This window comes from Amblyraja radiata, chromosome 32 (assembly GCF_010909765.2).
Source record: "Amblyraja radiata isolate CabotCenter1 chromosome 32, sAmbRad1.1.pri, whole genome shotgun sequence".
Lineage (NCBI taxonomy): Eukaryota > Metazoa > Chordata > Chondrichthyes > Rajiformes > Rajidae > Amblyraja > Amblyraja radiata.
In genome coordinates this window covers 2,835,230-2,863,217 of record NC_045987.1, presented here as the reverse complement: position 1 = coordinate 2,863,217, position 27,988 = coordinate 2,835,230, and the positions used below count along the sequence as shown (strand labels likewise).

The 27,988-nt window shown below is 46.2% G+C and overlaps 1 protein-coding gene across 1 annotated transcript in view; it reads right to left on the bottom strand.

Moving 5' to 3' along the window:
* brinp1 (BMP/retinoic acid inducible neural specific 1) overlaps positions 1–27,988 on the bottom strand; it is a 195,358-nt gene that overhangs the window by 30,009 nt on the left and 137,361 nt on the right. The window contains exon 4 of the mRNA XM_033049074.1: positions 15,069–15,238. Coding sequence (XP_032904965.1) covers positions 15,069–15,238 — 170 coding nt within the window. The remainder of the gene's footprint in view (positions 1–15,068; positions 15,239–27,988) is intronic.

Sequence of the window (27,988 nt, the reverse complement as noted above, 5' to 3'; positions counted from 1 at the left end):
GTTTTCCCTGATGGATTATACCTCTCCAGTCACCTGGGGCTGCTTTAAACATTTCCCCTTTCTTTCATCCTTTAGTTTGCAAATAGTCTTGCTCCCTTGGGCTGCACGGTATCTGTGCTGTCTACTGCCTCTCCCGCAGTACAACTGTGCAGATACTTCACACCTTGCAAGGTCTGAAGGCAACTCAGGAGTGATGAAATGGTGACTGTGTGTGGCCTTGTCAGTCAGTCTACGGAATTGTCAATTTTACTCCCTCTGCAAATTGTTACCTCAGTGCTTCTGCATTATGATGCACAGGCCGTACCTCACCAGAGTCTGCTGTTTCCTAGCGAGGTGCTTAAGATTATGATGCGGTGGCGCAGCGGTAGAGTTGCTGCCTCACAGCGCCAGAGACCCGGGTTCGATCCCGACTACGGGTGCTGCCTGTAAGGAGTTTGTACGTTCCCCACGTGACCCGCGTGGTTTTTCCCCCGGGATCTCCGGTTTCCTCCCACACTCCAAAGACGTACAGGTTTGTAGGTTAATTGGCTTCTGCAAAAATGTAAATTGTCCCCTAGTGTGTGTCGGATAGTGCTAGTGTGCGGGGTGATCGCTGGTCGGTGCGGACATGATGGGCCGAAGGGCCTGTTTCTGTTCTGTATCACTCCCAGTGGCAAAAAAACTTCAGTGCTAGTTGGAGTTCAGCAACTCAATTCATTTGGATTCTTTGCTCCAATGTCCAATACCTTTTGTGCAATTTAGATAGTTTGCTGTAACTGAAGATCTTTTAGTTAAGCAGACGTGGAGCGCCAAAGTGACCTTTCCTTTGCTGTACTGTTCTACGTTCAATCAAATCGCACCATGGTGCTTCTGGCCACCATGTTATAGGAAAGATATTGTCAAGCTTGAAAAAGTTCAGAGAAGATTTACGAGGATGTTGCCAGGACTAGAGGGTGTGAGCTATAGGGAGAGGTTGAGTAGGCTGGGTCTCTATTCCATGGAGCGCAGGAGGATGAGGGGAGATCTTATAGAGGTGTACAAAATCATCAGAGGAACAGATCCGGTAGATGCACAGTGTCCTTTGCCCAGAGTAGAGGAATCGAGGCCCAGACGACATTGGTTCAAGGTGAAGGGAAAAAGATTTAACAGGAATCCAAGGGGTAACTTTTTCACAAGCTGCCAGAGGAGGTAGTTGAGGCTGGGACTATCCCATTGTTTAAGAAACAGGTACATGGATAGGACAGGTTTGGAGGGTTATGGACCAAGCGCAGGCAAGTGGGACTCGTGTAGAAGGGACATTGTTGGCCGGTATGGGTGAGTTGGGCCGAAGGGCCCGTTTCCACACTGTATCACTCTATGCCTCTATGTGAATGACATCTTGTGAATCAATTATTCATTACATGTGGAATGAGTTTAGAAGGATGAAGGGGAAACATACAGAATAGTGAAAGGCTTGGATAGAGTGGATGTGGAGAGAATGTTTCCACTAGTGGGAGAGTCTGGGACTAGAGGTCACAGCCTGTGAATTCAAGGACGTACTGTTAGGAAGGAGATGAGGAGAAGCATGATGGTGAATCTGTGGAATTCTTTGCCACAGAAGGTTGTGGAGGCCAAGTCAGTAGATATCTTCAAGGCAGAGATGGATAGATTCTTGATTAGTACAGGTGTCAGGGGTTATGGGGAGAAGGCAGGAGAATGGGGTTAGGAGGAAGAGACAGATAAGCCATGATTGAATGGCGGGGTCGACTTGTCGGGCCGAATGGCCTATTTCTACTCCTATCACGTATGACTTTATGGAAGGCATTTCCATTTGCATTGTTAGCAGCAGAAACCAACCTGATTTCCAAAGCCTCCATCTCCTGATTCACAGGGGAAGGCTGATAGCCAGAGTATGGCATTAATCGGAAGACATTTAAACCATCTCACCCATAGATGGCAGCCCAATTCAGTGATCAAGCCCAAAGTCAAACCAATGTTTCAATCTCAGATAGACACTAAACGCTGGAGTAGCTCAGCGGGTCAGGCAGCATCTCTGGAGAAAAGGAACGAGACTTTCAGAAGAAGGGTCTCGACCTGAAACATCATCCATTCTTTTTCCCCGGAGATGCTGCCTGTCCCGCTGAGATACACCAGCACTCCATGTCTCTCTGTGGTTTAGAGTAGGATCAGTTTTATAACCGATGCTGGTAGTTGATATGGATGCAGCCTATCTCCGGTTTAAACCAGCATCTGCAGTTCCTTCCTACGCACAATGTTTCGGCCTCTGCAGTTTTGAAGAAAGTCGTGCGTTTACAAATCTTGCATCTTCCTCCCACAAACACTCAGTGTTGACAGTAAGCTAGTAACCATCTCTCCTTCCTGCACAGTTTTGCAGTGTTCGTCCCTAGTGTGTGTGTGTAGGACAGTGTTAGTGTGCGGGGATCGCTGGTCGGTTGGGACGAAAGGCCTGTTTCCGCGCAGTGGCTCGAAACTAAACTATCGTCTTCTGCGGAAGGTAAACCAATCGATTCGTATTGGATTAGGACTGGGGTCCCGGAGGTGAAAGGTGAGCTAGACTCATCAACCATCATCTTAATCCCCTGAACAGATAGTCGTTTTAACAATGATGCATTGTACAATTCATTCCTCTCCTGCCACTGATAAGTACCAGCAGTAATTGACACTTATTCCTGTTTGCAGGTGAAATCCCCTTTATGCTCTGACGCAGCAAAAATGGTTACTCCAGCTGCCAATTGAGCGCAAAAACAATACCATTCGACATCTGCTGGCGAAGATCATTGTTTTTGTTTTACTGCACACGGTGGGGCAGCGGTAGAGTTGCTGCCTCACAGCGCCAGAGGCCAGGGTTCGATCCCGACTACGGGTGCTGTCCGTACGGAGTTTGAACGTTCTCCCCGTGACCTGCGTGGGTTTTCTCCGGGTGCTCCGGTTTCCTCCCACACTCCGAAGACGTACAGGTTTGTAGGTTCATTGGCTTGGTATAAGAAGGTGTAGGTGTAGGTGTGTGTGTGTGTGTGTGTGTGTGTGTGTGTGTGTGGTGTGTATGCATGTGTGGTGTGTATGCGTTTGTGGTGTGTGTGTGTGGTGTGTGTGTGTGTGTATATGTGTGTGGTGTGTGTGTGTGTGTGTGGTGTGTGTGTGTGTGTGTGGTGTGTGTGTGTGTGTGTGTGTGTGTGTTTGTGTGTGTGTGTGTGTGTGTTGTTGTGTGTTTGTGTGTGTGTGTGTGTGTTTGTGTGTGTGTGTGTGTTGTGTGTGTTGGTGTGTGTGTGTGTGTGTGTGTTTGTTGTGTGTGTGTGTCTCTGTCTGTGTGTGTGTGTGTGTGTGTGTGTTGTGTGGGTGTGTGTGTGGTGTGTGTGTGTGTGTGTCTCTGTGTGTGTGTGTGTGTGTGTGTGTGTGTGTGTGTGTGTGTGTGTGTGGTGTGTGTGTGTGGTGTGTGTGTGTTCTATGTGTTCTATCTTCTGTACAAATTTGCGCTATCCTGTACCTGTCCAATTCTTAAACGCAAATAGTCCCTGCCTCAACGGCCTCCTCTGGCAGCTTGTCCTGTACACCCACCCACCCACCCACCCACCACCCTTTGTGTGAATTTGCTTTCAAAAGGTATTTGTTTTCAAAAACTGCTGAAGTGGTTTGAGAAGGAAAGCGAGGGGCAGACGGGACATGACTGCTTTATCTGGAGCCTCTGATTGTCCCCAACATACAGGTACTTCAGAAACAGTGCAACGCAATCACTGTTTGCAAGTGACATTTGAGGTTGAGCACCACTTGTCCAAATTAATGTCCTTCAATTTACAGCAATTTATTTTTGCACTGGAATCGAGATTGCTGGAGTTCTTTTTATTTGTGTTCGCAACACCAGTTTTGCCGATTAATTGCAGCGTTACAACGAATGCACAACTGAGCGGCATCTAGGCTTCAAGCACATGCGTCTCAGATCCTGAGTTAAGACAAAATAGACAACAGCATTCTGATGGAACTTAGACACAAAAAGCTGGAGTAACTCAGCGGGACAGACAGCATCTGTGGAGAGAAGGAATAGGTGACGTTTCGGGTTGAGACCCTTCTGCAGACCTGAACATCTGCGACGGAACTTTAGACATCTGCAGCTCCTTCCAGCAGCAATCTGATTGATCCATTTGTCCACATTCGAGTGGATAAATTGACTCCCGCCTGTTGCCGCAGAAACCCCTGTCTGTACCTCTCAGGGTGGAGTCCCCGACTACCACGGCTCTGCCTGACGTTTGTCTCTTCACTTTTGCCTCGTAGACCTGTCCCATCGCTTGTAATGGCAGTGTCTTAAAGGTAGCGGAGTCAGGGGATATGGGGAGAAGGCAGGAACGGGGTACTGAATGTGGATGATCAGCCATGATCACAGTGAATGACGGTGCTGGCTCGAAGGGCTGAATGGCCTACTCCTGCACCTATTGTCTATTTCTCAGACTATCTTTGATCGGACTTTCCTGGGTTTATCTTACACTAAACATTATTCACGTTATTCCCTTTACCATGTAACTGTAGACTGTGGACGGCTCGATTGTAATCACGTATTGTCTTTCCGCTGACTGGTTAGCACGCAACAAAAGTTCTTCACTGTACCTTGATACATGTGACAATAAATTAAACTAAACTAAATTCTGGTGCAGTGTTCTCTAAATTATTGTGTGTGGCCATTGGTGGATTGATTGCTTAATAATGTTTTGTTTATAGGGACGGTGCATATTAATTAACGTTTGCATGTAAATATGCGAGATTGTTGTTGTGAACAGAGTTGATGTGATCAAGCTTTTCCCACTGAGAGTAGGGAAGATTCAAACAAGAGGACATGACTTCAGAATTAAGGGACAGAAGTTTAGGGGTAACATGAGGGGGAACATCTTTACTCAGAGAGTGGTAGCGGTGTGGAATGAGCTTCCAGTGGAAGTGGTGGAGGCAGGTTCGTTGGTATCATTTAAAAATAAATTGGATAGGCATATGGATGAGAAGGGAATGGAGGGTTATGGTATGAGTGCAGGCAGGTGGGACTAAGGGAAAAAAGTTGTTCGGCACGGACTTGTAGGGCCGAGATGGCCTGTTTCCGTGCTGTAATTGTTATATGGTTATTGTAGCCAATCAGTAGCTAATTTCCGTCTCTAGTCCCTCTAGGCTTACTTTTAGTTTTGAGATACAGCGCAGAAACAGACTGAGTCGGCGCCGACCAGCGATCCCCGCACACTAACACTATCCTGCACACACTAGGGACAATTTACAATTTTACCAAACCAATTAGTTGACAGACCTGTACGTCTTTGGAGTGCGGGAGGAAACCGAAGGTCTCAGAGAAAACCCACGTGGGTCACGGGGAGAGCGTACAAACTCCGTATAGACAGCGCCCGTGGTCAGAATCGAACACAAGTCTCTGGTGCTACAAGGCAGCGACTCTATCGCTGTGCCATTGTGATGCTTTGATTGTACACAAAATGAGGATCAAGTCCCAGCTCAGTCTGTCATTCGATTAATACGGGTGTCAGAGATAATGGGGAGAAGGCAGGAGAATGGGGTTAGGAGGGAGAGATAGATCAGCCATGATTGAATGGCAGAGTAGACGTGATGGGCTGAATGGCCTGATTCTGCTCCTATCACTTATGACCTTCTGACCTTCTGATCTTATGACTTACATACAAGCTTGCATAAAATTCAGTGCAACATTTATTGGCATCTGAATCACATGGACTTCCAGATAGATGATGTGTCAAATGGAATACTGCAATGCATGGATGGTCTGAACATCGAGTTAAGGGAAACTGCAGTTTAGTGGAGATTTATCTCTGCATTAAGAATTAAAGAACCAATGTTATTCAACCATCCATCTCAATGCATTTTGTGGAGATCGCTGCCAATCGGAAATTGCTCCATATTCCCCTCATGATGAAGGTTCGAATGCTCAAAAACAATGACATTCTTTTATCACCATTATTCAAACCTACTCACCGAATCTCAACCACAACATCCATTGGAATATTTGCATCCTTTGAGGTATTTGGCTAATAATATTGTCTATCTCCCTGTTCATCAATCTTAACTTAGTGATCTTGGGAAGATAATATTAAACCCGGGAACAGGACACTGAAAGGGTATTGAGGGCGGCATGCTGGCACAGAGGTAGAGTTGCTGCCGTACAACATCAGAGATCCGGGTTCGATCCTGACTGCGGGTGCTGTCTGTACGGAGTTTGTACGTTCTCCCCGTGACCTGCGTGGGTTTTCTCCGGGATCTCCAGTTTCCTCCCACAATCCAAAGCCGTACCAAAGTTTGTAGATTCATTGGCTAGGTATAAATGTAAGTTGCCTCTAGGGTGTGTAGGATAGTGTTAATGTGCGGGGATCGCTGGTCGGCGCGGACTTGTTGGGCCAAAGCGCATGTTTCGGCGTTGTATCTCTAAAACTGAAGCTTTAGAAAATTGTAGTTTCGAGGAGATTTATCTCTGCATTAAGAATCAAAGGAACTAGTGTTATTTGGCCATCCATCTCAATGTATTTTGTTAAAAACTCTGCAAATCGGAAATTGCCGCATATTCCCCTGATGATAGAGGTTTGAAAGGAAATTTACTCAAAAGCAATTATGTTCCTGTATCACCATTATTCAAACCTGCTCACCAAATCAGAATCATAACATCCATTGGAAGATTTGAATAATGATGTCTATTTGTTCATCAATCTCCACTTAGTGAGTTTAGGAAGATGATTTTCAACCTGGCCATAGTTTTTTAGTTTAGAGATACAGCGCGGAAACAGGCCCTTCGACCCACCGACCAGCGATTACCCCATACGCTAGTGCTATCCTACACACACTAGGGACAATTTACTATTTTTTACAGAAGCCAATTAACCTACAAACCTGCACGTCTTTGGAGTGTGGGAGGAAACAGGGAGTACGTACAAATTCCGTACAGACAGCACCCGTGGTTGGGATCGAACCCGGGTCTCTGGCGCTGTAAGACAGCAACTCTACCGCTGCGCCACTGTGGCACCTGAGGACTTACAAAAACAAGCACGATGTGCTGGAGTGACTCAGCGTGTCAGACAGCATCTCGAGGACATGGACAAGTCAATGTAAGATGAAACTGATAGTGAGGCAAAGATGCCTTTGCTTTCTATGTCATTGATGCCATTAGCAGCACACACACACACTTGATCGTGTGGAAAGACACAAAGTGCTGGAGTAACTCAGCGGATCGGGCAGCACCTCTGGAGAACGTGGACAGGTGCAAAGTGCTGCAGTAACTCAGCGGGATAGGCTGCATCTCTGGAGAAAAGGAACAGGTGACGTTTCAGATTGAGACCCTTCTTCAGGTCGACAGCCAGGGGGTGGAGGGAAACGAGAGGGATGAAAATATACAGTACAAATCAAACCCGGCACCAGATCGAAGATGGCCAAGGAGCCCACAATGGTCCATTGCTGGCTGTGGAGGAAGTGATATCGAAAAGATAAGAACACTAAAACTAACAGGACGTCTAGGGTGGGGGAGAGAGGGGACGCGGGGATTACTTGGAGTTAGAGAAGTCAATGTTCATACCACTGGGCTGTGAGCTGCCCAAGCGGAATATAAGATGCTGTTCCCCCAATTTGAGGGACAATGGAGGAGGCCCAGGACAGAAAGGTCAGTGTGGGAATGAGAGGGGGAATTCACGGTATGTTTAGCCAGACTGAGCGAAACGATGGCCGAGCCTGCGTTTGGTCTTGCCGATGTACAGGAGTCTACACCTGGAACAACCGATGCAGTAGATGTGGTTGGAGGAGGTGCAAGTGGACCTCTGCTACACCCGAAAGGACTGTTGGGGTCCCTGGACAGAGTCGAGGGAGGAGGTACAGGGAAGGCAACCTTCTGCAAAAAAATGATATTGGATTTTTCAATACTATACATCACCTCCACAATCTGTATTCTATTTCTGAATGAATTGCAAATGAATGTCAACAGAGAAGATAGTCTTCAGTTTGCATGCTGAAGGTTCAATGTTTATAAACAGATATTTTTTCCATAAATTCATTAGTTCCATGAGCAGAATTAGGCCATTCGGCCCATCAAGTCTACTCCGCCATTCAATCATGGCTTTCATTCTCAACCCCATTCTGCTGCCTTCACCCCATAAACTGACACCCGTACTAATCAAGAATCTATCTACAGTATCTCTGCCTTAAAAATATCCATTGACACGGCCTCCACAGCCGGCTGTAGCAAAGAATTCCACAGATTCACCACCCTTGTTTGTGTTTTCAATGACTCTTAAAGCTCAGTAATATATTTGCTGGAACAACTACCTGCATTTATATTATTCATGAGAGATAGGAGCAGAATTAGGCCATTTGGCCCATCTAGGCTACTCTGCCATTCAATCTCAGTACAGGATACTGAGTTGGAGTACAGGATACTGAGTTGGATGATCAGCCATGATCATATTGAATGGCGGTGCAGGCTCGAAGGGCCGAATGGCCTACTCCTGCACCTATTTTCTATGTTTTCTATGTTTCAATTGTGGCTGATCTATCTTTCCTTCTCAACCCCATTCTCCTGCCTTCTCCCCATAACCTTACACCCGCACTAACCAATCACATTATGATCCTTTATTGACACGTGCCTAGCTACAGTGAAATTATTCAGTTTCACACAATTCATAAAAATTTTAGCAGGATCAACAATGGAGTTTCACTGTACCATAACTAGTACATGTGACAATAAACAGACCTTGAAACCTCGAGGTTTCAATGATCACATTGAATGGCGGTGCTGGCTCGAAGGGCCAAATGGCCTACTCCGGCACCTATTGTCTATTGTATGTATTGGGATGTAATGTTAAAATTGTACAAGGCATTGGTGAGACCAATTCTGGAGTATGGTGTACAATTTTGGTCGCCTAATTATAGGAAGGACGTCAACAAAATAGAGAGAGTACAGAGGAGATTTACTAGAATGTTGCCTGGGTTTCAGCAACTAAGTTACAGAGAAAGGTTGAACAAGTTAGGGCTTTATTCTTTGGAGCGCAGAAGGTTAAGGGGGGACTTGATAGAGGTCTTTAAAATGATGAGAGGGATAGACAGAGTTGACGTGGATAAGCTTTTCCCACTGAGAGTAGGGAAGATTCAAACAAGGGGACATGACTTGAGAATTAAGGGACAGAAGTTTAGGGGTAACATGAGGGGGAACTTCTTTACTCAGAGAGTGGTAGCTGTGTGGAATGAGCTTCCAGTGAAGGTGGTGGAGGCAGGTTCGTTTTTATCATTTAAAAATAAATTGGATAGTTATATGGACGGGAAAGGAATGGAGGGTTATGGTCTGAACGCAGGTGTATGGGACTAGGGGAGAATACGTGTTCGGCACGGACTAGAAGGGTCGAGATGGCCTGTTTCCGTGCTGTAATTGTTATATGGTTATATGGTTATATATGATACCAGAGTGTAAGAATAGTAGAATACACTGAGGCAGGATATAAGACTTGCCATGTTTCTGGTGCCATTGTATGTCCTTCAAGTTCAAAGTTCTTAAAAATGTCTTAACTTGGCCTTAAGGCTCATCATCCTGAGTGTGTTATATCATTAAGTTTTCGGACCAAGATAGTATATTTTGGCAGAGGCAACTGAATATAGTTGGAGGCTGTTCCACTCTGCATTAGATAAGAGAGGATTTAATCATGCATACTCGTTAGACTTTAGACTTCAGAGATAGTGCATAAACAGACCCCTTGGATCGCCGATAGACACAAAACGCTGGAGTAACTCAGCGTGACAGGCAGCATCTCTGGAGAGAAGGAATGGGTGACGTTTCGGGCCGAGACCCTCGTGAGTCCATGCCGACCAGCGATCACATCAGCGTACACTAACACTTTCCTACACCCACTAGGGACAATTTTCCAATTTTGTTTTACCAAAGCCAATTAACCTACAACCCTGCACGTCTTTGAGATGTGGGAGGAAACCGGAGCACGTGGTCACGGGGAGAACGTACAAACTCCGTGCCGACAGCACCCGTAATCAGGATTGAAAACCTGGGCCTCTGGCGCCGTGAGGCAGCAACTGCCACGAGAATCTTGAGGGGAGTTTTGACCAGAGATGAGGAGCTGCGATATTTGAGTTTTGTTCCATACGCAATCTCCAACAATAAGAATACATTTCAATCATTTTTTTGCCACTTCCCAATCCTATTTATTAATGTTTTTGCCATGCCACATCGTGAGGTTGTCTGAATAATTTTGCAATTTATTTAGGCTACTTTACACATAAAACAATTTTATTATATGCTAGGGGGAACATGCAGAGATAACAAGAAATCTTGGCTGTGGTAAAATTATATTGCTCTTACATAACTCATGTCATTCTGGGCTAAGCTGTATGAAGAAATGAATCAGCCAGCTCAAAGAGAATTGCCACTGTATTTATGCCCAACAGCCCATTGGAAAAAAAAACATGATAAAATGTAATAACTTTCTTTTTGTACCTTCCTAAGGGTTATTTACTCCACAGTTAGTTGTTAAACTAGTCTCCTGCACTTGAGGTCAACGTTGAATCTCCTGTGTTGCTGCATTCAAGCTCCAAACTACTTAAATGTCTGTAACCATTTAGACAGCTCGGAAACAGGCCGATCAGCCCACTGAGCCCACGCCGACCAGCGATCCCCGGACACTAACAGTATCCTGCACACACTAGGGACAATTTACAATTTTTACCGAGCCCTACGTCTTTGGAGTGTGGGAGGAAACCGGAGCACCCGGAGAAAACCCACGCAGGTCGCAGGGAGAACGTGCAAACTCCGCACAGACAGCGCCCGTAGTCAGGATTGGCCGCAGGTTTCTGCTGCTGGGAGGCAGCCACTCCACCGATGTGCGTTGGATACTAGGAATTAAATTATCGTTTCATTCTGTTCCGTTTTAGAGAAACAGCGCAGAAACCGCCCTTTGGCCCACCGAGTCACCGCCGACCAGCGATCTCTGCACGCTAACACTATCCTACACACACTAGGGATCATTTACACTTATACCAAGTCAATTAGCCTACACGCCTGTACATGTGGGAGGAAACCAGAACTCCTGGAGAAAAACCACGCAGGTCACGGGGAGAACGTACAAACTCCATACAGACAGCGCCCTTGGTCAGGATCGAACCCGGGTCTCTGGCGCTGTGAGGCCGCAACTCTACATTGTAATTCCCCCTTTCCACTCAGATGTTGGCACTCATCTGCACTCTGGGGTACAATTAAAGTGGGGTACATATCAAATGGGGGGGGGGGGAGAGGGAGAGAGAGAGAGACAGAGAGACAGAGAGAGAGAGAGAGAGAGACAGAGACAGAGACAGAGACAGAGACAGAGAGAGAGGGAGAGGGAGAGAGAGAGAGAGAGAGAGAGAGAGGGAGAGAGAGACAGAGAGAGAGAGGGAGAGAGAGACAGAGAGAGAGACAGAGAGAGGCAGAGACAGAAACAGAGAGAGAGGGAGAGGGAGAGGGAGAGAGGGAGAGAGAGAGAGAGAGAGAGAGTGAGAGCCATGACTTACATAATTATAGATGGAAATCATCTCAGAAAAAGACTTTCATTGCCATTCTATTTTGCAGAGTTCCACTGAATGCCAAAGTATTGTCAATCAAAGTGCATCCCATGAGATATAGGATACACAGCAGTCACTAATAGCATTATGTTAATAATGATATGACCTACTTTGACGTGAGTTTAGGACCACAGAAGATCAGTGTATCAAGGAGAGCTCCCTTGCTCTTCCTTCTATGTTGCCAAGCCGACAGCTGAGAGCTAGATAAGATGTCATCTCTGACAGTTCTTCTCCTTATTCCTTCCCCTGCACGGTGGCGCAGCGGTAGAGTTGCTGCCTCACAGCGCCGGAGACCCGGGTTCGATCCCGACTACGGGTGCTGTCTGTACGGAGTTTGCACGTTCTCCCTGTGACCTGCCTGGGCTTTCTCCGAGATCTTCAGTTTCCTCCCACACTCCAACGACGTACAGGTGTGTAGGTTAATTGGCTGATATAATTGGCCAGCTAGGGCAAGCTACTGACAACCAGCGACCCATTATTAGGTATGTTGCAAAGCCTACCTGAAGCGTCGCTGAAAATCTGTCGCTGCGGGTGTGCGCGATTTTGGCGCCGTTTAGAGGGGGGCGGGTTTAAAACGCGATTTTTCTCAGGCTGTTCAAATCGAAGATGTTCAGCCTAGTTAATTATTAACGAAAAATCGCTGGAAGACCCCGTTGCAAAAGCTATTATTAGTTTTAAAGGCCTCGTATAATAGTTATAGTAGTTTAAAAATCAATCTCTAAACCCGCGACCACCGGCAGCTGTCAGGGTCGCATAGAGCAAATAATAGAAGGTAGGCTGCATATTTTTACATTAAAAAGGGCTTCTTAAGATCCCTTTATACAAAGTTTAATATTGCGAGTAGCTCATTTTGGGCCCATTATATCCCGCAGTATTTTTCTGGGCATTTGAGGCACAAATCTACCGCAATGTGAACGTTCTAAACCAGCGCGTTCACAGGATCCCACTAGAAAGCTGATTTAAAATGGACTTTAATTTACAGCAATTGAACACTAAATTCCTTCCATTTGGCCTATAAATTAATGTAAATGAGATTTAAAAATCATGTTTTATTGTGAATTATTTATGAATATTATTTGGACACTTAGGCTATTTAAAAATGTTAATCATTTATTAAGAAATGGATAGATGTTTAGATCTAGTAATTGAAGTTTGAAATTATATGCTTTAATTTCAGGTCATCCAAGTAAGATTATTTTATATTTGTTTCAGAATGGTTCAATCTACGATAACTGAAAATTTCATTCAGTTCTCTTAATTTTTAAGAAGGTTATGGGCTTTTGACTGTCCACGATCACAGCTTTTTTGTTATGTCCATAGAAAATCAATAGGGAACAAGATGCTCATTTCCCAGTATGAAAATGGCCATAACTTTTTAAATACTTGAGATATGAAAGTGAATTAGGTGTCAAATTAAACTTCTTTTTATGCTTTATCTGATGGGATAAATTGCAGACTTGATTTTTTAAATCTCAAAATTTTGTAACATTGCTACCATTAGGACGTCCACCTACGACCGCACAGGTGACAACCAAAGTCAATCTACGTCCACCCGCGACAAGCTACGACCCTGTCGGCGACAACTGAAGACAATTCAGTCGCCGGTACCTGTCGATGGTTGACGTAGGCTGACGTAGGTAGTTGACAATGGAATTCACCAAAGTCAGCACCCGGCCACAACCTACGATAGATCAGCCATGATTGAATGGAAGAGTAGACTTGATGGGCCGAATGGCCCAATTCTGCTCCTAGAACTTACGAACATGAGTTCCAGGTGTCATGGCAATGCTGCCTCTTTATAAGGGGATTCTGAATCTTTTACTGTCTGCCTTTTCTATAACAAGCCAGAAATGTCTATTGCCAAGTGAAGCTGTCTTAGAGTTACATTTTGGAGGATGTTGCCTTGAAGAAGACATAGATATTGGTGCATTTATCCTGTCAATGAATTTGGAAGAGTATGTACAGACAGAATTGGTGATATCTGACTAGTATCTCGACCCGAAACGTCACCTATTCCTTTTCTCCAGAGATGCTGTCTGACCCACTGAGTTACTCCAATTATTTTTGTGTCTATACCTTCAGTTTAATTCAGTTTAGTTTAGAGGTGCAGCGTGGAAACAGGCCCTTCTGCCCATCGAGTCCGCACCACCCAGCGGTCCCCAATATACTAGCACTATCCTACACACACAAGGGACAATTCACACTCTCTACCGAACCGAACCTGTGTGGGAGGAAACCGGAACCTGGAGAAAACCCACGCAGGTCACGGGGAGAATGTACAAACTCCGTACACGCAGCTCCCGTGGTCAGGATCGAACCCGGGTCTCTGGCGCTGTGAGGCAGCAACTCTACCGCTGCGCCACCGTGCCACCCCCACGCTTCTGCAGCAGAGTTCCACAGTTTAGCTGTTAACGAACCCTGGATCCTCAGGGTCATGTCTCGAATTTAATGGCCCCATTGTTGACAGGCTTGTCTTACAGCCCCCACTGCTGCCTTTCTGTCTATTGGCACCGTTCTACACGTTACGATTCGCGGGCCGCCAGTGGACTAACAAGAAGACATCAGTTACAAACCTCTTCCACAATATGAATCTGTCCCCTAAGCCAATGATTGAAATAGTGCCCAGAAAGACATCAGAACTAACAACATCCACTACATCGGTGAGACTAAACGGAGGTTGGGCGATCGTTTCGCCGAGCACCTCCGCTCGGTCTGCAAGAACCTACCTGACCTCCCGGTGGCTCAGTACTTCAACTCCCCCTCCCATTCCCAATCCGACCTCTTTGTCCTGGGTCTCCTCCATTGCCAGAGTGAGCAACACCGGTAATTGGAGGAACAGCACCTCATATTCCGCTTGGGGAGCCTGCTTCCGGCGGGCATGAACATTGAATTCTCCCAATTTTGTTAGCCCTTGCTGTCTCCTCCCCTTCCTTAGCCTCGAGCTGTCTCCTCCCATCCCCCAGCCCTCGGGCTCCTCCTCCTCCCTTTTTCCTTCCTTGTCCCCGCCACCAACTATCAGTCTGAAGAAGGGTTTCGAGCCGAAACGTTACCTATTTCCTTCGTTCCATAGATGCTGCTGCACCCGCTGAGTTTCACCAGCATTTTTGTGTACCTTCGATTTTCCAGCATCTGCAGTTCCTTCTTGAACACTAACAGCTGAAGAGGATCATCTCACTCTCTTTCTCTCTCTCACTTCCTCCTTCCCTCCCTCCCTCCCTCCCTCCTTCACTCTCTCTCTCTCTCTCTCTCCCATCCTCCATCCCTCCCTCACCACCTCCCTCTCTCTCTTCCCTCCCTCCTTCACTCTCTCTCTCTCTCTCTCTCTCTCACTTGGAGAAATCTCGGAGAGAATCCACGCAGGTGACGAGGAGAACGTGCAAACTCCACACAGACAGCACCCATAGTCAGGATGGAACCCGGGTCTATGGCGCAGCATTGCTGTGAGGCAGAGACTCTACCACTGCGCCACCGTGCCGCCACCACCCAGATAGTTTTTGTATTTGAAAAGACCGCGTGCGAAATACCTTGATGGCTCCAGTTGAGATTTGTATTTCGTGAAGTCTGCGCATTGTTCCGTCGCGGTCGATGAAGTAGGAGGAGGCGAGCTGGTGAAGGGCCTCGACACTCTGACTGCCATTTGTTGACTTTCTATCCAACTTGCTTTTGTCCATGTACATGGTCAGTGCTTCTTCTCCTGCAGAGGGAAGAAGAATCAAACTTTTAGCAAAGGTGACCGGTGAAAGGAAACGAAGAGAGAGTTGGAACAAAGAACTGTAGATGCTGGTTACAGCATAAAAGGACACAGAGTGCTGGAGTAACTCAGCGGGTCAGGCAGCATCTGTGGAGAACATGGATAGGTGATGTTTCACAGAGTGCTGGAGTAACTCAGTGGGTCAGGCAGCATCTGTGGAGAGCATGGATAGGTGACGTTTCACAGAGTGCTGGAGTAACTCAGCGGGTCAGGCAGCATCTGTGGAGAACATGGATAGGTGATGTTTCACAGAGTGCTGGAGTAACTCAGCGGGTCAGGCAGCATCTATGGAGCTAAGGAAATAGGCAACGTTTCGGGCCGAAACCCTTCCGGGTTTCAGCCCGAAACGTTGCCTATTTCCAGAAGTGTTTCAGCCCGAAACATTGCCTATTTCCTTAGCTCCACAGATGCTGATGCACCATAACTCAGCGGGTCAGGCAGCATCTGTGGAGAACATGGATAGGTGACGTTTCACAGAGTGCTGGAGTAACTCAGCGGGTCAGGCAGCATCTCTGAAGAACATGGATAAGAGACGTTTCGGGTTGGACAGGACTCATGAAGGGTCTTTATCCGAAACGTCACCTATCCATGTTCTCCAGAGATGCTGCCTGACCCAAATGAGTTACTCCAGCACTCTGTGTCCCTTTGTGGTAAATTACAAGATTATTGTGAACTATTCTCACGGAAGTGTGCCAATGGGATATGAAACGATGGCGTGAACATTAAGTTTGATTTAAGCAGAAATCATCCACAATCTACTGAACAGAGGAGCATGGAAGGCTAGCCCTAACCCTAATGTAATGTATAGTGATTTAATCCATTGTTGCTCTAGATCAGTCATTGACCTATGTGTAGGAATGAACTGCAGATGCTGGTATAAACCAGAGACAGACGCAATATGCTGGAGTAACTCAGTGGGACAGGCAGCATCTCTGGAGAGAAGGAATGGGTGACGTTTCCGGTCGAGACCCTTCTTCAGACTGAGAGTCAGGGGAGAGGGAGACACAGAGATATGGAAAGGTAAGTTGTGAAACCATTTGCATCCCCAGAGGTGCTGCCTGGCCCGTTGCGTTACTCCAATGATTTGTGTTTGTAGAGATAAATGTTTCTGCTGTCAAAGAGGAAAAACCTCCATAAATTTGGACAGGCCCTGCTTCAGCTCATCAACACTCTTTAACTCAGCGTGGTGACACCATTGTTCAGCAAATACATCCAATTATCATAACAATTGCTTGTTTTAGCAACCTGAAAATAATTCTTACATAGAAACAAGGAAGATAGGTGCAGGAGGAGGCCATTCGGCCCTTCGAGCCAGCACCGCCATTCATTGTGATCATGGCTGATCATCCCCAATCAATAACCCGCCTGCCTTCTCCCCGTATCCCTTGATTCCACTAGCCCCTAACTCTCTCTTAAATCCATCCAGTGATTTGGTCTCCACTGCCTTCTGTGGCAGGGAATTCCACAAATTCACAAGAGTTTTTTCTCACCTCAGTCTTAAATGGCCTCTCCTTTATTCTAAGACTGTGGCCCCTGGTTCTGGACTCGCCCAACATTGGGAACATTTTTCCTGCATCTAGCTTGTCCAGTCCTGTTATAATTTTATATGTTTTTATAAGATCCCCCTCATCCTTCTAAACTCCAGTGAATACAAGCCTAGTCTTTTCAATCTTTCCTCATGTGACAGTCCCGCCATCCCAGGGATCAATCTCTTGAACGTACGCTACACTGCCTCAACCACAAGGATGTCCTTCCTCAAATTAGGAGACCAAAACTGTACACAATACTCCAGATGTGGTCTCACCAGAGCCCTGTACAACTGCAGAAGAAGCTCTCTACTCCTATACTGAAATCCTCTTGTTATGAAGGCCAGCTTCCTTCACTGCCGGCTGTTCCGTCGTTATTAATTGCGGAACTGTTTGTGGCAATGATGTACCCTCACTCCAACCATCGACACACTTGTGGAATGTATGTCAATCAGCAGAGGTAATGGTCAAGGTAGCCCACGACTATTATACCTACAAACCTGTACGTCTTTGGAGTGTGGGAGGAAACCGAAGATCTCGGCGAAAACCCACGCATGTCACGGGGAGAACGTACAAACTCCGTGCAGACAGCGCCCGCGGTCGGGATCAAACCCGGGTCTCTGGCGCTGTGAGGCAGCAACTCTACCGCTGCGCCGCCGTGTTCTTCTAGATTGCTTCCCCTTGTTCTCCACTCCCCCCTATTGAGGCCAAGAAAGGTTTGAAAAAACTCCAGCTATTCATTAAACCCAGTGTATTGACCAGAGAGATTAAATGACCCGCACAAGCGGAGTGAACAGGCGCACAATACAGCCGTGACATTTAAATGGAACAATGGAGATGCTGTGATAAGACATGGCAGAGCCTTTCAGCAGAGATTGATGGGAGTTATAACAAGAGTCAACATATTTCTGTGAATAAGTCGAGCCAGTGCCATGTAGTGAGCGGCACTTCATTTCAGCTCTGAATGTGCTGGGATCATCCGGGGAAAATCATAATACTGCCGATTTAGGTTCAGAGTTTTGGAGCTTAGAGATTCGGCACGTAGGGTCGTCAACTTTCTCAGTCCCAAAGAAGGGAGAGAAGGTCAAAATACGGGACAAATTCCCCACGGCAATTCGTTGACCGACTCGGCCGTGGCTGGGTGAATGATGAGTTGGCCCCGGGTGCTGGACTGCACACAACGCCCAGCCGGCGGGCCAGCTGAGGAGTTTTGGCCCGGGCTGCGAGACATCGCACGCAAAGTCCGGCGCCCCGTCCAATTCATGAACCGATGATCGGCCATGAGAAGGAGGGGTGGTGGTGGTGTCGCTGGTAAGCGAAGGTCTGAAGGTCGGACAGCTGGCCGGGCTGCCGACCGACGGGGCCACGGGCGAGGTGCTGCTGCTGCTGCACTCCATGGGCTGCACTACGTCGGGACGGGTGAGGCGGGGCCGGACGCGCGCTCCGACCCGACAGTCCCCTCAACCCGAGTAGTAGCGGTCAAATACGGGACAAGGGAGGTCCCGTACGGGACAAACCAATTTAGCCCAATATATGGGACAGTTGGCAACCCTAACAGCACGGAAACAAGCTCTTCGGACCAACTTGCCCACGCCAGCCAACATGTCCCATCTACATTTAGGCCAACATGTCCCATCTAGATTTAGGCCATTTGGAAGAGTGGGCTGAAAGATGGCAGATGGAGTTTAATGCTGTTAAGTGTGAGGTGCTACATCTTGGCAGGACAAATCAAAATAGGACGTACATGGTAAATGGTAGCGAATTGAGGAATGCAGTTGAACAGAGGGATCTAGGCATATAACTGTGCATAGTTCCCTGAAGGTGGAATCTCATGTAGATAGGGTGGTAAAGAAAGCTTTTGGTGTGCTGGCCTTTATAAATCAGAGCATAGAAACCTAGAAACATAGAAAATAGGTGCAGGAGTAGGCCATTCGGCCCTTCGAGCCTGCACCGCCATTCAATATGATCATGGCTGATCATCCAACTCAGTATCCCGTACCTGCCTTCTCTCCATACCCCCTGATCCCTTTAGCCACAAGGGCCACATCTAACTCCCTCTTAAATATAACCAATGAACTGGCCTCAGCTACCTTCTGTGGCAGAGAGTACCAGAGATTCACCACTCTCTGTGTGAAAAATGAGTATAGAGCATTGAGTATAGAAGTTGGGATGTAATGTTAAAATTGGAGTTTAATGCTGATAAGTGTGAGGTGCTACATCTTGGCAGGACAAATCAAAATAGGACGTACATGGTAAACGGTAGGGAATTGAAGAATGCAGGTGAACAGAGGGATCTGGGAATAACTGTGCAGAGTTCCCTGAAAGTGGAATCTCATGTAGATAGGGTGGTAAATAAAGCTTTTGGTGTGCTGGCCTTTATAAATCAGAGCATTGAGTATAGAAGTTGGGATGTAATGTTAAAATTGTACAAGGCATTGGTGAGGCCAATTCTGGAGTATGGTGTACAATTTTCGTCCCCAAATTATAGGAAAGATGTCAACAAAATAGAGAGAGTACAGAGGAGATTTACTAGAATGTTGCCTGGGTTTCAGCACTTAAATTACAGAGAAAGGTTGAACAAGATAGGGCTTTATTTTTTGGAGCACAGAAGGTGGGAAGAAACTGTCCCTGAATCTGGAAGTGTGCATTTTCACACTTCCGTACCTTTTGCCGAATGGGAGAGGGGAGAAGAGGGAGTGGCTGGGGTGCGACTCGATTATGCTGCTGGCCTTGCCGAGGCAGCGTGAGGTATGAGCTTTAATTTATTTATTGGTGAATGCTGATGTTGATCAGCATCTGTGGAGCTAAGGAAATAGGCAACGTTTCGGGCCGAAACCTTTCTGGAAATAGGCAACGTTTCGGGCTGAAACCCGGAAGGGTTTCGGCCCGAAACGTTGCCTATTTCCTTAGCTCCATAGATGCTGCCTGACCCGCTGAGTTACTCCAGCACTCTGTGAAACGTCACCTATCCATGTTCTCCACAGATGTTGGTGAATGGTGGCTATTTTAATGTCCGCTCACGGGACAGTGAACGGGAGAGTCTTGTGTTTTTGGGGCTTGTTGAATTACTGCTCTGGCATCGACCCGGACTTGCAGGATAAGACATCGGTGCACTTGGAAACTCCGACCAAGTGCACACACTTGTGTTATTTAATCCATTGTTAATGTTTAGATGGATGGGGAATGCACAAGAAAACTGGCCAATTTCCATGAGATTCATTAAAAGATCATCCATTCTTCTTGCTTTGATAAATTATTGAAAGTAAAACTCTTACACTAGCAGAATGATAACTAACCTGAAGAAGGTAGATAAAAATGCTGGAGAAACTCAGCGGGTGAGGCAGCATCTATGGAGCGAAGGGTCTCGACCCGAAACGTCACCTATTCCTTCGCTCCATAGATGCTGCCTCACCCGCTGAGTTTCTCCAGCATTTATATCTACCTTCGATTTTCTAGCATCTGCAGTTCCTTCTTGATGTAATTTAAGAGAGATATCTCTCTACATCACCGTCTACATATCTCGTTTCCCTATCCTCTGACTCTCAGTCTGAAGAAGGGTCTGGACCCGAAATGTCACCTATTCCTTTTCTCCAGAGATGCTGCCTGATCCACTGAGTTACTCCGTTTTTTTGTGCCTATCTTTGGTTTAAACCAGCATCTGCAGTTCCTTCCTACACAATATAATTTAAGATATCCAAGGAAATAACCAGTGGAGAGGAGGCAGAACCACAGAAATGACTGCATGCACTGCTAGATAGATTCTTGATTAGTACAGGTGTCAGAGGTTATGGGGAGAAGGCAGGAGAATGAGGTTCGGAGGGAGAGGTAGATCAGCCATGACTTAATTGGCCGAATGGCCTAATTCTGCTCCTATCACCTATGACCTTCTGACCCGCTGGACCACATTGCCATCTCCACCCACAGACACATTCCCTGTCTAACCACAGCTTCCCCTCCATACAGGCGACACGGTGGCACAGCGGTAGAGTTAGAGTCATAGGGTGATACAGCGTGGAGTCAGGCCCTTCGGCCCAACTTACCCACACCGGCCAACATGCCCCAGCTACACTAATCCTGCCTGCCTGCGCTTGGTCCATATCCCTCCACACCTGTCCTATCCATGTGTTTAAGAAGGAACTGCAGATGCTGGAAAATCGAAGGTTCACAAAAATGCTGGAGAAACTCAGCGGGTGCAGCATCATCTATGTCCTATCCATGTACCTGTCTAACCTCTTAAACAATGGGATAATCCCAGCCTCAACTACCTCCTCTGGCAGCTTGTTCCATACACCCACCACCCTTTGTGTGAAAAAGTTACCCCTTGGACTCCTATTAAATCTTTTCCCCTTCACCTTGAACCTATGTCCTCTGGTCCTCTATTCACCTACTCTGGGCAAGAGACTCTGTGCGTCTACCCGATCCATTCCCCTCGTGTTTTTGTACATGTATTGTCTTGCAGCCCTTACAGCGCCAGGGACCCGGGTTCGATCCCGACTACAGGTGCTTGTCAGAACGGAGTTTGTACGTTTCTCCCCCTGACCTCCGTGGGTTTTCTCCTCCAAGATCCTCGGTTTCCACCCACACTCCTGTTTTTTGTCGGTAGCCGGACCCACGCAGGTCCCCGGGCCCCGGTCCCTTCTCCTCTCCTCCGGCCTCATTCCTCTCCCATCACATCCCTCCTCTGGTCTTCAGGGGGATGAGTTTTCCTTCTCGAAGCCGATGGGATTAGCGGTATCATCAGGATCCAACGTGGCAGCGTTTGCATCAAAGCTTGCGCGACTAATCCCTTTGAAAATGGTGGGCAGCAAGCAATCGCATTTAGAAACCACGGCTAATATCCCACAGTAAACTTTACCTGAATTAGCAACTGGGAAACACAGAAACCATAGATGTTACAAAGCACGATTTTATGCTGCTCCACTCTGTAACGATCACCGAGGATTATTGCATCTGCTATTTGACAACTTTAGTTCAATAGACAATCTGAGCATAAACCAAGTTTGCCTGACTTGCCATGCATCCTAAATATCATCCACACTCTGATCGGACTTGTCATAGAGTCTTATCCTCTCTCAATAGAAATGTATGAGAATGATCCCAGGAATGAGTGGGTTAACCTATGATGAGCGTTTGCCGGCACTGGGCCTATACTCGCTGCAGTTTCGATGGATGAGGGGCCCCCTCATTGCAACTTACCGAATAGTGAAAGGCCTGGATAGAGTGGATGCGGAGAGGATGTTCCCCATTTGTGGGAGACTCTAGGACCAGAGGTCATAGCCTCAGAATTAGAGGACGTTCCTTTAGGAAGGAGAGGAGGAGGAATTTCTTTAGTCAGAGGGTGGTGAATCTTTGGAACTAGTTGCCTTAGAAGGCTGTGGAGGCCAAGTCAATGGATATTTTTTAAGGCAGAGATACTTGATTAGTACGGGTGTCAAGGGTTATGGGGAGAAGGCAGGAGAATGGGGTTAGGAGAGAGAGATAGATCAGCCATGATTGAATGGTGGAGTAGACTTGATGGGTCAAATGGCCTAATTCTGCTCCTATCACTTATGACCTTCCCAACCTTACGATCACTTCTGATCTTATGAAATGAAAAGACAATGGGAAAGAGAAACTATGGAAAAGAAATGACTCTCTCTCTCACATAATACATAGAAACAAGGTGCAGGAGTAGGCCATTCGGCCCTTCGAGCCTGCACCGCCATTCAATATGATCATGGCTGATCATCCAACTCAGTATCCTGTACCTGCCTTCTCTCCATACCATATAACCATATAACAATTACAGCACGGAAACAGGCAATCTCGACCTTTCTAGTCCGTGCTGAACACGTATTCTCCCCTAGTCCCATATACCTGCACTCAGACCATAACCCTCCATTCCTTTCCCGTCCATATAACTATCCAATTTATTTTTAAATGATAAAAACGAACCTGCCTCCACCACCTTCACTGGAAGCTCATTCCACACAGCCACCACTCTCTGAGTAAAGAAGTTCCCCCTCATGTTACCCCTAAACTTCTGTCCCTTAATTCTCAAGTCATGTCCCCTTGTTTGAATCTTCCCTACTCTCAGTGGGAAAAGCTTATCCACGTCAACTCTGTCTATCCCTCTCATCATTTTAAAGACCTCTATCAAGTCCCCCCTTAACCTTCTGCGCTCCAAAGAATAAAGCCCTAACTTGTTCAACCTTTCTCTGTAACTTAGTTGCTGAAACCCAGGCAACATTCTAGTAAATCTCCTCTGTACTCTCTCTATTTTGTTGACATCCTTCCTATAATTAGGCGACCAAAATTGTACCCCATACTCCAGAATTGGCCTCACCAATGCCGTGTACAATTTTAACATTACATCCCAACTTCTATACTCAATGCTCTGATTTATAAAGGCCAGCACACCAAAAGCTTTCTTTACCACCCTATCTACATGAGATTCCACTTTCAGGGAACTGTGCACAGTTATTCCCAGATCCCTCTGTTCACCTGCATTCTTCAATTCCCTACCATTTACCATGTACGTCCTATTTTGATTTGTCCTGCCAAGATGTAGCACCTCACACTTATCAGCATTAAACTGCATCTGCCATCTATCAGTCCACTCTTCCAACTGGCATAAATCTCTCTGTAGACTTTGAAAATCTACTTCATTATCCACAACCCCACCTATCTTAGTATCATCTGCATACTTACTAATCCAATTTACCACACCATCATCCAGATCATTGATGTACATGACAAACAACAGTGGACCCAACACAGATCCCTGTGGCACCCCACTAGTCACTGGCCTCCAACCTGACAAACAACCATCCACCATTACTCTCTGGCATCTCCCATTCAGCCACTGTTGAATCCATCTTGCTACTCCACCATTAATACCCAACCATTGAACCTTCTTAACCAACCTTCCATGAGGAACCTTGTCAAAGGCCTTACTGAAGTCCATATATACAACATCCACTGCTTTACCTTCATCAATTTCCCGAGTAACCTCTTCAAAAAATTCAAGAAGATTAGTCAAACATGACCTTCCAGGCACAAATCCATGTTGACTGTTCCTAATCAGACCCTGTTTATCCAGATGCTTATATATATTATCTCTAAGTATCCTTTCCATTAATTTGCCCACCACTGACGTCAAACTAACAGGTCTATAATTGCTAGGTTTACTCTTAGACCCCTTTTTAAACAATGGAACAACATGCGCAGTACGCCAATCCTCCGGCACTATTCCCATTTCTAATGACATTTGAAATATTTCTGTCATAGCCCCTGCTATTTCTACACTAACTTCCCTCAATGTCCTAGGGAATATCCTGTCCGGACCTGGAGACTTATCCACTTTTATATTTCTCAAACGTGTCAGTACTTCCTCTTCTTTGAATCTCATAGTTTCCGTAGCTACTCTACTTGTTTCCCTTACCTCACATAATTCAATATCCTTCTCCTTGGTGAATACCGAAGAAAATAAATTGTTCAATATCTCCCCCATCTCTTTTGGCTCTGCAGATAGCTGTCCACTCTGACTCTCTAATGGACCAATTTTATCCCTCGTTATCCTTTGCTATTAATATAGCTGTAGAAACCCTTTGGGTTTACTTTCACCTTACTTGCCAAAGCAACCTCATATCTTCTTTTAGCTTTTCTAATTTCTTTCTTAAGATTCTTTTTACATTCTTTATACTCCTCAAGCACCTCATTTACTCCATGCTGCCTATAATTATTGTAGATCTCCCTCTTTTTCCGAACCAAGTGTCCAATTTCCCTTGAAAACCATGGCTCTTTCCGATTTTTACTATTTCCTTTCAACCGAACAGGGACATAAAGATTCTGTACTCTTAAAATTTCACCTTTAAATGTACTCCATTTCTCTTCCACATCTTTCCCATAAAACAAAATGTCCCAATTTACTCCTTTTAAATCCTTTCGCATCTCCTCAAAGTTAGCCTTTCTCCAATCACAAATCTCAAACATAGGTCCGGTTCCGGTTCTGACCCTCTCCATAATTATATTGAAACTAATGGTATTGTGATCACTGGTCCCGAACTGTTCCCCAACGCATACCTCTGCCACCTGACCCGTCTCATTTCCTAACAGGAGGTCCAGCACCGCTCCTTCTCTAGTAGGTACCCCCTGATCCCTTTAGCCACAAGGGCCACATCTAACTCCCTCTTAAATATAGCCAATGAACTGGCCTCAACTACCTTCTGTGGCAGAGAATTCCAGAGATTCACCACTCTCTGTGTGAAAAATGTTTTTCTCATTTCGGCACATGGCAATGATCCAAGAATATCTGAATTCTCTGCTGCAGAGGATTCACTTACACATTACCCTGTCTGTAATAATCTTCTTCCAGTGACTTTGGATAAACAGTGAGGAATTGAACGTATTTTTAATGGACATGAAAGATAATAGACACATTTAATGTTCATAAGTGATAGGAACAAATTAGGCCAGGTGTCCTCCACCCACTCAATCATGGCTGATCTATCTCTCCCTCTCAACCCTAATCTCCTGCCTTCTCCCCAGAACCCCCAACACCTGTATTAATGCACTGTCAATGGCTTGATTGTAATCATGCATTGTCTTTCAGTTGGCTGGTTAGCACGCAACAAAAGCTTTTCACTGTACCTCGGTACTTGTGACAATAAACTAACCTGAACTGAAACTGAACTGCAATCGGGAATCTCTCTCTCTCTCTGCCTTAAAAATAAAAATATCCATTGACACCATTCTGGGCCCTGCCTTCTCCTCATAGCCCTTGACACCCGTACTAATCAAGAATCTATCTATCCCCTCCATAAACATATCCATCGACTTGGCCTCCACAGTCCCTGTGGCAATGAATTCCTCAGATCCACCGCCATTTCTCTCTGCCTCTCTCGACTGGTCATGCAGCAGGAATAAACTTTAGGAATAAAAGTGGCTGCCGCTTCCATGGCTCCAGTGTTTGCCCAGTGTGATTGCCATGTTTTCAGCCTCATATATGCTGCTTTCAGTTCACAATCTGACACCGCAGAGAGTTACGGGCTCATAAATTGCTAGCCACCTCTCTGAGAGGGGCCTGCTGAGTAAACACACAGATCTAGACTGTGGGAGCTATTTCCATTTCGGTCCCATTTCTGATCCTTGTTGAATTTTAATCAAATGACCCGAGCACGTCCTGGATGGGTTTCAAAAGGCCGACTTATTTCAGATGTTTGTAGGAGCGTGACTGCCCACTTGCAGACCACTGTGGGATTTACAATACAATACAATACAATACAATACAATACAATTTATTTGTTGTCATTTGAACCTCTTGAAATGTTGTTTCTGCAGTCATACACACAAGAAAGAACCAAGACACAACACAATTTACACAAACATCCATCACAGCGCATCTCCTCCTCACTGTGATGGAAGGCAAAGTCTTATCTCTCCCCTGCACTCCCCATTCCCCTCCCGATGTCAGAGTCAAAGCCCCCGGCGGGCGATGGTAAGTGTCCCGCGGCCATTAAAGCCGCGCCGGGCGATGCTAGGCCACGCTCCGGATCTTGGTGTTGGAGCCCCCGGCGGGTGCTAGCAAGTCCCGCAGCCATTCAAAGCCACGCCGGGCGATGATGTAAGGCCCCGCTCCAGGTACTCTTCAACCCCGCAACTCGGGCGGGAGAAGTCGCCGTTGCGGAAGCCCCGAAAAGCGGTCTCCCAGCAGGGACCCGCGGGCTCCCGGTGTTACTGTCCACCAGACCTGCGGTAAGCCTCCAAATCTCCGGGGTCGGGTCGCAGCCGCGCGTCACCACAGCTCCACCCGCTCCAAACTACAGGGCGCAAATGCTTAGTTGTCAAACTCAGCGCAGAATAAGCCTGCAGAACTCCATTGAGTCTCTTCATATTTGTTTATGGCCCCTACCTCATGCTGAGTTTAGTGAGACCCTTCGGCCCCACCGAGCCCGCGCCGACCAGCGATCCCCGCACGGGAACACAAACGAGGGACAATTTTACACTTAATACCAAGCCAATTAACCTGCAAACCTGCACGTCTTTGGAGTGTGGGAGGAAACCGGAGATCTCATAGAAAACCCACGCATGTCATGAGGAGAACGTACAAAACGTCGTTGATTGTCGTGAAACATCCTTTCACCAACTACTTCCTTCCTTCACCCATTGTAAGTCTGCCAGACTCACCCACGCTCATGATTTAACTGGAAGCCCCTGGAAATCGTGCTTATTAAAAAATAAACTGTTCTTGAGGCAAGTTGCCACATTTTGTTTTCTCACAGAAATCAGGTATTAAGGATTCGATCAGAATTTGAGAAATGCAAGTGTTGTTAAAAAAAAAAGACACAAAGTGCTGGAGTAACTGCAGGTCAAGCAGCAACCGTGAAGAACAGAGATAGGTGATGTTTCGATTCAGTACCCTTCTTCAGGCAAGTGTTGTTAACAAAGGCTGGTAGTTCACACAGAGGGTGGTGGGTGTATGGAACGAGCTGCCAGAGGAGGTAGTTGAGGCTGGGACTGTCAGCTGGGTCTATAGAAGTGATAGGAATAGTTATTTCCTACATAGAACAAATGAATCTTCTTCTTGCGTATGGTGTGCACAGCCTAAAGTTGCAGGACAACTTGTTCTAATTGATCAGGAGAGATATGGAACAAATGAAGGGGAGATATGCAAAAAATTCTAATTGATCTTATTTGATTGTGCACGCCAGGTTGATTGCAATCGTCGAAACAAAATTCACGGACCACGTGAAGGTTGCAATCTCCCACCACAACAAATGAATGAAAGACATGCAAAAAATGAATAATGATAAAAGACCCTCCCCCACCCGAGTCGTTCTAGTTTAACTGTTGTCTTGTTGCATTTCATTGTCTGTAACTCGTTTTCACCTAGCCTTTCCTTCATCATCATTACTTTTTTGCATATCTCTCCTTCATTTGTTCCATATCTCTCCTGATCACCATCTATATCTCTCGTTTCCTTTTCCCCTGACTCTCAGTCTGAAGAAGGGTCTCGATCTTATTCCCTCTCTCCAAGGATGCTGCCTGACCCGTTGAGTCACTCCAGCTTTTTGTGACTATCTCTGAAAATTCGTTCTTACCATTGGGAATTAAATCTAAAACGAAACTAAAGTGGATTCCACAAATATAATATTTTATTTTACTCTTTGTTATTATTGTCAGTTTA